The 10,000-nt window shown below is 43.5% G+C and overlaps 1 protein-coding gene across 1 annotated transcript in view; it reads right to left on the bottom strand.

The window, feature by feature from the left end:
- The window catches only part of tmem25 (transmembrane protein 25), a gene marked incomplete at its 5' end in the record, with an annotated part of 15,433 nt that overhangs the window by 3,052 nt on the left and 2,381 nt on the right, over window positions 1-10,000 (bottom strand). The window contains 6 exon segments of the mRNA XM_084064035.1: window positions 2,410-2,416; window positions 2,418-2,494; window positions 4,012-4,273; window positions 4,275-4,306; window positions 6,297-6,692; window positions 9,775-9,833. Of these exon segments, the coding sequence (XP_083920161.1) occupies window positions 2,410-2,416; window positions 2,418-2,494; window positions 4,012-4,273; window positions 4,275-4,306; window positions 6,297-6,692; window positions 9,775-9,833 (833 nt within the window).

Raw genomic sequence — 10,000 nt, 5'->3', positions numbered from 1 at the left:
AACAAGAAGTACGTGTTCAGTGTGTGATGACTGGCATGTTTCAGTGACATGTTCAGTGTGTGATGACTGGCATGTTTCAGTGACATGTTCAGTGTGTGATGACTGGCATGTTTCAGTGACATGTTCAGTGTGTGATGACTGGCATGTTTCAGTGACATGTTCAGTGTGTGATGACTGACATGTTTCAGTGACATGTTCAGTGTGTGATGACTGGCATGTTTCAGTGACATGTTCAGTGTGTGATGACTGACATGTTTCAGTGACATGTTCAGTGTGTGATGACTGACATGTTTCAGTGACATGTTCAGTGTGTGATGACTGGCATGTTTCAGTGACATGTTCAGTGTGTGATGACTGACATGTTTCAGTGACATGTTCAGTGTGTGATGACTGACATGTTTCAGTGACATGTTCAGTGTGTGATGACTGACATGTTTCAGTGACATGTTCAGTGTGTGATGACTGGCATGTTTCAGTGACATGTTCAGTGTGTGATGACTGACATGTTTCAGTGACATGTTCAGTGTGTGATGACTGACATGTTTCAGTGACATGTTCAGTGTGTGATGACTGGCATGTTTCAGTGACATGTTCAGTGTGTGATGACTGGCATGTTTCAGTGACATGTTCAGTGAGATGACTGGCATGTTTCAGTGACATGTTCAGTGTTCAGATGACTGGCATGTTTCAGTGACATGTTCAGTGTTCAGATGACTGGCATGTTTCAGTGACATGTTCAGTGTTCAGATGACTGACATGTTTCAGTGACATGTTCAGTGTTCAGATGACTGGCATGTTTCAGTGACATGTTCAGTGTTCAGATGACTGGCATGTTTCAGTGACATGTTCAGTGTTCAGATGACTGGCATGTTTCAGTGACATGTTCAGTGTTCAGATGACTGGCATGTTTCAGTGACATGTTCAGTGTTCAGATGACTGACATGTTTCAGTGACATGTTCAGTGTGTGATGACTGACATGTTTCAGTGACATGTTCAGTGTGTGATGACTGGCATGTTTCAGTGACATGTTCAGTGTGTGATGACTGGCATGTTTCAGTGACATGTTCAGTGTGTGATGACTGGCATGTTTCAGTGACATGTTCAGTGTGTGATGACTGGCATGTTTCAGTGACATGTTCAGTGTGTGATGACTGGCATGTTTCAGTGACATGTTCAGTGTGTGATGACTGGCATGTTTCAGTGACATGTTCAGTGTGTCCCTCTGGTCCCTCTGGTCGATCGACACGTCACGACTTTTTTCTGTTCTGGCCCCACAGTGGTGGAATGAACTTCCCACTGATGTCAGGACAGCAGAGTCACTGATGTCAGGACAGCAGAGTCACTGATGTCAGGACAGCAGAGTCACTGATGTCAGGACAGCAGAGTCACTGATGTCAGGACAGCAGAGTCACTGATGTCAGGACAGCAGAGTCACTGCCCATCTTTCGCCGCAGGCTGAAAACCCACCTCTTCAGGAAACACTACCCTTCCTCTTTGTCTGGCTTACTTGTTGTTAACTAGTTGTACGAACTCTTGTTTTACTGTTGTATTGTTTTATTGGATCTTGTTTAGTCGATACACTTTTTGTATTAGCTTGTGCTCATTTGATTTTGCTATTTTTGTCTCATCTGTTTAAGAAAGTAGGTAGCTGATATATAGCACTTTTACCTTAGCGCTAGGTATACTCTTGGTTGCTTGTTTTTGCAGGAAATGCACTTAATACTTCTGGTGATTAGTAGTTTTGTTCCCTACCTATGTTGAATGCACTTATTGTAAGTCACTTTGGATAAAAGCGTCTGCTAAATGACTGTAATGTAATGTAATATAATGTGTGATGACTGGACATGTTTCAGTGACATGTTCAGTGTGGGACCAGCTTTCTATGTGGGGTGGGCCACGGCCCACCCCGGCCCAGCCCAGTGGCTGCGCCCCTGCTTCACATGATCTCTACTACTTGTGATTCTACATAACCAACAAATACAAACAGATCATTTCTTATCAGGTTTATAAGCCTAATATTTCTACAATGACTTCAAATTGCCTAACAACATATGATGGATATAGCCAGTAACTTTAGGCATAAAGCAGTTGAAGGGGGGTACATTTAAAGGGATAGTTCACTCCAAAAAATGACATATTTTCTCATCAACCACACACCCCATGAAGCCTTGAATTCATGGAGATGTGAGACAATCCTGAGACAATAATTTGATGACCAGCGGACATTTCTGTACAATGAGTACTTTTACTTTTTGTACTTTTAAGTACATTTTGACGGCCAATACTTTTGTACTTTTACTCAAGTACATATTTGAATTCCGGATCTTTTACCCGTAACAGAGTATTTCTATATCGCAGTATTGATACTTTTACTTAAGTAAAACATTAGAGTACTTTTTTCCACTCACCGATGGCTCTTCATCTTGGTCTTCTGCATGAGACAGAGGACGATGAGGCTGAGATGAGGGGTGAGCCATGTAGCCAGCATGGACCCTTGGTCCTTCTATGCCAGCATGGCACCTCCAGGACACTGAGACTCTGAGAGAGAGACAGAGAGACGAGAGGAGAGAGAGAGCATGAGAGAGAGAGAGAGAGAGAGAGAGAGAGAAGAGAGAGGAGAGAGAGAGAGAGAGAGAGAGGAGAGAGAGAGGAGAGACAGATCATGTGAGGTGATTAGAATGACTATAGCACAGTGGTTCTCTCTCTCTCTCTCTCACACACACACACACACACACACACACACACACAGACACACACACACACAACACACACACACACACACACACACACACAACACACACACACACACACACACACACACACACACACACACACACACACACCACACACACACACACACACACACACACACACACACACACACACACACACACACACACTGTGAGCTTGTAGATCTGCTATTTTCAGCACCCGAGTGCAACCAAACATAAAACGACTTGTCTTTTAGTTCTACTGGATCTCTTCTCCACTAGATCCCTCACTAACATTTTAGTCTAGTTTTCTATTCGTTGACGAAATTGTCAATATATTTAGTGTTAGTCTTAGTCATCATAGCTTAGTTTTTATGTAGTTTTTCGTCAGTGAAAAAAGGTAGTCGACCAACATTTTTCGTCATAGTTTTAGTGGAGGAAATCAACACTGTCTGCTGCCACCAATCTGGGAACCCATCGCCAAATAAAAAGGAAAAACAGTGCCCTCTGCTGTTTTTAGCGGCGCTAGCCGCTCCATACCTTTAGGTATAGAGCGGATCCTGCTCTATACCTGACTTTGTCCGTGTTCACCGTCAACGCTCTGATTGGTCAGACCCGTCAACGCTCTGATTGGTCAGACCCGTCAACGTTCTGATTGGTCAGACCCGTCAACGCTCTGATTGGTCAGACCCGTCAACGCTCTGATTGGTCAGACCCGTCAACGCTCTGATTGGTCAGACCCGTCAACAAAGAGATTGGTCAAGCTTCACGTGACACGTGGCTATAAACACATTATAAACACATATCGATGACAACATGTATCAAAGGCGCCGCTACCTTCACACAGGGTGTGATTTTTTACTCTTTCACTTGGCTCTGGGGGGAGCTAAATGGAGCACCCGGTTGCGCAAGGAAACCGGGGTTTTGGTCTGCCTTCAGCCCTCCACTTCCGGTGGTGCGACTATGTTTTCATTCCCACTAACAATATTTCTCCCAGAGAACATGGATGGTTTTGGTTATAAGCCCACTTGTTTCTATGATGAAAGAGCAAGTTAAAATGTTTTGTCTGCTCCGAGGACGCTATTGTTAAATGAGTTTCGGTTTGTTTTCAGTGGGAAGTGAGAGCACAGACAGTAAATCCCGCCCACTACATTTGATTGGGTAAAGCACGGGCCTGCTTCCTGATCTGAAGGCACGCCCACTTGTAGGCCAGTGCGTACGCGATATGACGAACCCCCCCCCGGACAGATTCAAACGGAGAGAGCAGAATCTGTTCTTGAGAGATTAGCTACCACTGACCTGTCAGGGTCAGGTTGCTCTGCGCGGCCCCTACGCTGTTGCTGGCGTTGAGCGACACGTTCCCCGATAGGCTGCTGAGCGTGACCCGGAGCGTGTGATTGGTCAGCCAGGGGTAGCTCCGCGAGTCCAGCACCAGGAAGTCGGAGGAGGCGTTGGCCACCATGCGACCGGACTGGTCCACGAAGGTGATGGTGGCGGGGGGGTTGGAGCGCACCAAGGCGAACAGCACCAGGGAGAGACCCGGGTCCGAGGTCTCGCTGTAAGCGGGCGTTCACCCTCAGGATCTCTGGTTCAACTGACCAGAGAGAGAGAGAGAGAGAGAGAGAGAGAGAGAGAGAGAGAGAGAGAGAGAGAGAGAGAGAGAGAGAGAGAGAGAGAAAGAGAGAGAGAGAGAGAGAGAGAGAGAGAGAGAGAGAGAGAAAGAGAGAGAGAGACACACACACACACAGAGAGACAGAGAGAGAGAGAGAGCGAGAGAGAGAGAGAGAGAGAGAGAGAGAGAGAGAGAGAGAGAGAGAGAGAGAGAGAGAGAGAGAGAGACAGACACAGAGACACAAGAGAGACAGAGACAGAGGGAGAGAGACACAGAGAGAGAGAAAGAGAGAGAGAGAGAGAGAGAGAGAGAGAGAGAGAGAGAGAGAGAGAGAGAGAGAGAGAGAGAGAGAGAGAGAGAGAGAGAGGAATGCTTAATTGATGTATTGGTTGATTGGAAACAGGTACTCACATGTTTAACTTAAGTAAAAGTTTTAATACTGCAATGTAGAAGTACTCTGTTAGAAGTAAAAGTCCGGAATTAAAAATGCACAAAAGTATTGGTATCAAAGTGTTCTTAAAGTACCAAAAGTAAAAGTACCAAAATGTTGAAAACAGCAGATCTACAAGCTCACAGCCATTGTGAGCTTGTAGATCTGCTATTTTCAAAATAGCCTAGGTATAAAATAGGGCTAAAGTGGTTACTGTATGTTTCATAATATAATAATTTGCATATGAAAAGTAAGTAACTAAAGTTTTCAAATAATTGTAGTGGAGTAAAAGTACAACATTCGCCTCTGAGATGTAATGGAGTAGAAGTAAAAGTGTAGACAATTGGAAATACTCCGTAAATGTACTTAGTTACTTTACACCAGTAGCCAATAGCGTCCTTCCACACAGATAACCATTAGCCAATAGACCAACACGGGAACTACAAATTGCACGCACACTTTTGAGACGGCGCCGCTACTCGAGGTCCGTGAGAACGATGAACTGCAGCTGCCAATGCATTCCCTATGAGAGGACATGAGAGTTAGCCTACTTTTAAAATATTCCTACATTAACTGGAGACGATATTGATTTAAATAAAAATATGTTTCCAAATGTATGGAGTGTGTTCTGCCCTCAGTTTGAGTTCATGTTTTTAGTTAATGTTAGAATCTCTGTATACATTGCTTGCTGGTAGTAAATGGATGACATGCTTTTATTTTGATATGCTAAGAATGGCAAACCCTTATTCTGAAATGTCAGCAATGCATTATGGGTAGAAGAAGCTCCATAACTAGTAGACTCCATTGGAGAACAAGCAGACAAACACATGCTGAACATGTCTTTTGTATCTTGACCTTTTTTCACACCCTCGAAAGCAATGGTTGTAAGTTTGAACAGAATTCACATTCTATGTACAGTTTTGATTTGTTTAAATGCAAATGTATATGGATACTAATTCATATTGGTTAAAAATGATGATGCTAATTGCAACTTTACATGTTTATGTATGACCAGCATATCATGTCATGTTATTGTGTTTATATTTCATATTAGCACTTATTTGCCAGCTTAAATTCATACTGTGATTTTTCCATGAAAGCTAAGAGATATCTTTGTCTTTTTTGTTTTCTCTTTAACACAGTTTTACACGTAACTTTCACCTGTCACTCTGAAGATTGTAATAAAAGGAGCAAGGCGCTCGCTTCCTGGCTTGTGAAAAACGAGTTTGGCTGTCTGTTTAACTTCGTTAACATACTGGTTGTATACAACACGTTGTGGGAACAGAACAGAGTGTCTTTGTCAACATATCTTCTTGTTTTCTTAATCGTTGATGTGTTTCACATTTAATTTGCCACTTTAACGAGTTACCCATAATGTTAACACAGCAGAGGAGAGACGGCAGACAGACAAGTTGTCGCATTTCAGTGACATCACTGTCTTTACGAGCGCCGAGCGCCGACCAGTGGCGTAGCCACTGTAGAGACAGGACAGGCAGTCGCCTGCTCCGACTAAGTGTCTATAGCGTCCTTCCATATACTCACACTGCACGTTGAGCGTGACCGTGGCGTTGGAGCTCTCTCCCGTGCTGGGATTGGCCGCCGTGCAGACCAGCTCCCGGTCGTACCTCCTGGCCTGCAGGGAGAAGCTGCTGTTGCTACGCCGCCGCGAGGCCGCCGCCCCCCCCACGGGCTCCGTCATCGCCTCCTGTGATGTCATCACCAGGCGCCCGCTGTCCGGGAAGGGCTCGCGCTGCCGCTCGCCGTTCAGGTACCAGGTGAGCAGGGGGGGCGGAGCCGCCTGCTGGTGCGGGAAGCCCCCCGCCCCCCCCCCTGCTCCCGGCTCGTCCGATTGGCAGCTGAACTTGTGCGTCATGTTCTCCCGCAGCGTGATCACCGAGCGCCGCCGCCCGTCAATCTTGGGGGCGGGCTCAATGGCACCTGTGGGGAGGGGGGGAGGGGTCAGTGTAGGTACAGCAGCCAATTGGATCTTTGATAAATTATGTTTATACGTTTTACATGAACTCATCTCACTCTTCTCACTGTTGTATGTCTTTAGTTTATTAAATTGAAACAAACCTTTAACTCTCTATAATGCAGAGCCCCAGAAGTAAAATAGTGTTGTTTATTTTACTTAAAGGAGAATTGCAGAGGAAGACACTTAAAATCGACGACTGCTTACTGCTCTTAGTAAGTTGTAGGATGGGTAACATTCAAAGTGCAAATTTCACTTAATGGAGAATTTTGGACTAAAGTTTTATTACCTTTTCTATGATGTTATGATATCTTAGGATGAATGGTACAGTAGAAACATTTCATAACTCCATCCCTGGTCCGCCAGAGCTTAAAAGGTGCGCGGATAGGCCTTAGGTTAGATCACATATTTGAATAGCTTTTTTTTTTTTTTTGAGAGAGAGAGATCTGACGTTCAAGTCTCGCTAGACGAGATTGAAATCTCGATAATTCAGTCTCATCTAGCGAGACTTTTTTTTTTGTTTTTTTTGGGGGGGTTTCATAGTGTTCTGTCACTATGAACATCAGATCTCACCAAAAAAAAGCTATTCAAATATGTGACCTAACCTAAGGCCTATCCGCGCACCTTTTAAGCTCTGGCGGACCAGGGGTGGAGTTATGAAAATGTTCTACTGTACCATTCATCCTAAGATATTATAACATCATAGAAAAGGTAATAAAACTTTAGTCCAAAATTATCCTTTAATGTGCAAATAAGCAGTGACAAAAAATACCCCAAGGGGTGGGGACCAAACATTTTATTATTAATATTATTATGAATTAAGTTATGGCCACAACATACAGATCTCGTATCCACGTTCCCACATGTTAATAACGTGTGAGGAGTTTAAAACAACACAACAACACTATTTCACTACGGGGCTCCGTACTAATGTATAAATGTGAATGAGGAGGAATCATATTTCAGCCACTGTAGCTGCAGTATTATGACTCATCATAGTGTGATTACAAGGGCTGTGAATCTTCCTCAGTCTGTATATGTATAATTCTGCTGTACATTTTAAATGATGACACACGCTGGAAGGTATTCATTACCATCTCGACCCCGTTTCTCCTGGTCTGCGTGTGTTTTGTCAGAACAGCAGAACTGGGCCTTCACAGAGAGCTGAGCACAGCAATGCATTTACCCTCTCTCTCTCTCTCTCTCTCTCTCTCTCTCTCTCTCTCTCTCTCTCTCTCTCTCTCTCTCTCCTCTCTCTCTCTCTCTCTCTCTCTCTCTCTCTCTCTCTCTCTCTCTCTCTCTCTCTCTCTCTCTCTCTCTCTCTCTCTCTCTCTCTCTCTCTCTCTCTCTCTCTCTCTCTCTCTCTCTCTCTCTCTCTCTCTCTCTCTCTCGCTAAATGATGGAGAGTTGGTAACCAAATGTACCCTTATAGATCTTTAACTCTTGACAGTGTAAAATGTAACCAAATGTACCGTACCCTTATAGATCTTTAACTCTTGACAGTGTAAAATGTAACCAAATGGACCCTTATAGATCTTTAACTCTTGACAGTGTAAATGTAACCAAATGGACCCTTATAGATCTTTAACTCTTGACAGTGTAAAATGTAACCAAATGGACCCTTATAGATCTTAACTCTTGAGTGTGTAAAATGTAACCAAATGGACCCTTATAGATCTATAACTCTTGAGAGTGTAAAATGTAACCAAATGGACCCTTATAGATCTATAACTCTTGAGAGTGTAAAATGTAACCAAATGGACCCTTATAGATCTTTAACTTCTTGAGAGTGTAAAATGAAACCAAATGGACCCTTATAGACCTTTAACTCTTGAGAGTGTAAAATGTAACCAAATGGACCCTTATAGATCTTTAACTCTTGAGAGTGTAAAATGAAACCAAATGGACCCTTATAGACCTTTAACTCTTGAGAGTGTAAAATGTAACCAAATGGACCCTTATAGACCTTTAACTCTTGAGAGCGTAAAATGTAACCAAATGGACCCTTATAGATCTTTAACTCTTGAGAGTGTAAAATGTAACCAAATGGACCCTTATAGATCTTTAACTCTTGAGAGTGTAAATGAAACCAAATGGACCCTTATAGATCTTTAACTCTTGAGAGTGTAAAATGAAACCAAATGGACCCTTATAGATCTTTAACTCTTGAGAACGTAAAATGTAACCAAATGGACCCTTACACTGTATACATATTTAACTCTTGAGAGTGTCAAATGAAACCAAATGGACCCGTACGGGTCCATTTGGTTTCATTTTACACTCTCAAGAGTTATATTATTGTTAAACATCCGCATTACTTAATGTACAAGAAGTCACACAATTAGACAACGTAGAAGAATTGTTATTTGTATCAACGTTTGCCTGTCATCTCTCCTATTCGTACCAACATCAATACATCATGGATGGAATTGTGGACAAAATCTTATCCAACGATAACAACATATTCTAAGTCTTTGGGTCTGAGAGTCTAAATAATCTCATCAAAGGTGGATCTGTGGCTCAAATGCAGAATAAATAATGGACCTTGATATGAAAAGGTTTGAAAACCACTGACCTAATGATAATAGTAGCCTACAGCCTCACACAAAAACATCACAAGTAGCACATCTCTCTCTCTCTCTCTCTCTCTCTCTCTCTCTCTCTCTCTCTCTCTCTCTCTCTCTCTCTCTCTCTCTCTCTCTCTCTCTCTCTCTCTCTCTCTCTCTCTCTCTCTCTCTCTCTCTCTCTCTCTCTCTCTCTCTGTGGACATGCAGATGAAAAGACGATTTCCAAGTGAAATCTCGTCTCACAACGTTTTTCTTTTCATGTTGTCGGCGTTTCGTTCTGCTGTTCTGACACTCAAAGAGGATCAAAGGGAATCCTGTGAATCCACAGCATGAGTGATTTTCACAGGAGGTTTTCAAGAAATATTACTTACCCAGTGGTTTTGTTAGAGTACATTGCACTGTGAACTTGACACGTTTTCACCCGACAACACATGTTAGTGTGAAACATGTGTGTAGCAGTGTGTAACATTGTGTCTCTCACCTGTCCAGGACCACAGCAGTGTGTGTAGCAGCCAGACAGCCACGCCTGAAGCCCACCGTCTCACACACCACACACCTCATACCGGACCCCCGCCCGAAGCACCTGCACACCTACGCTCACACACACACACACACACACACACAACTACCTCCTGCACGACCCCACACACACACGCACGCACGCACGCACGCACGCACGCACGCACGCACACACACACACATCAAAA

Source organism: Gymnoscopelus microlampas, assembly GCF_963454915.1.
Source record: "Gymnoscopelus microlampas genome assembly, chromosome: 8".
NCBI lineage: Eukaryota > Metazoa > Chordata > Actinopteri > Myctophiformes > Myctophidae > Gymnoscopelus > Gymnoscopelus microlampas.
Note: the sequence above shows the minus strand (reverse complement) of the source record. Positions and strands in the feature narration are given on the sequence as shown.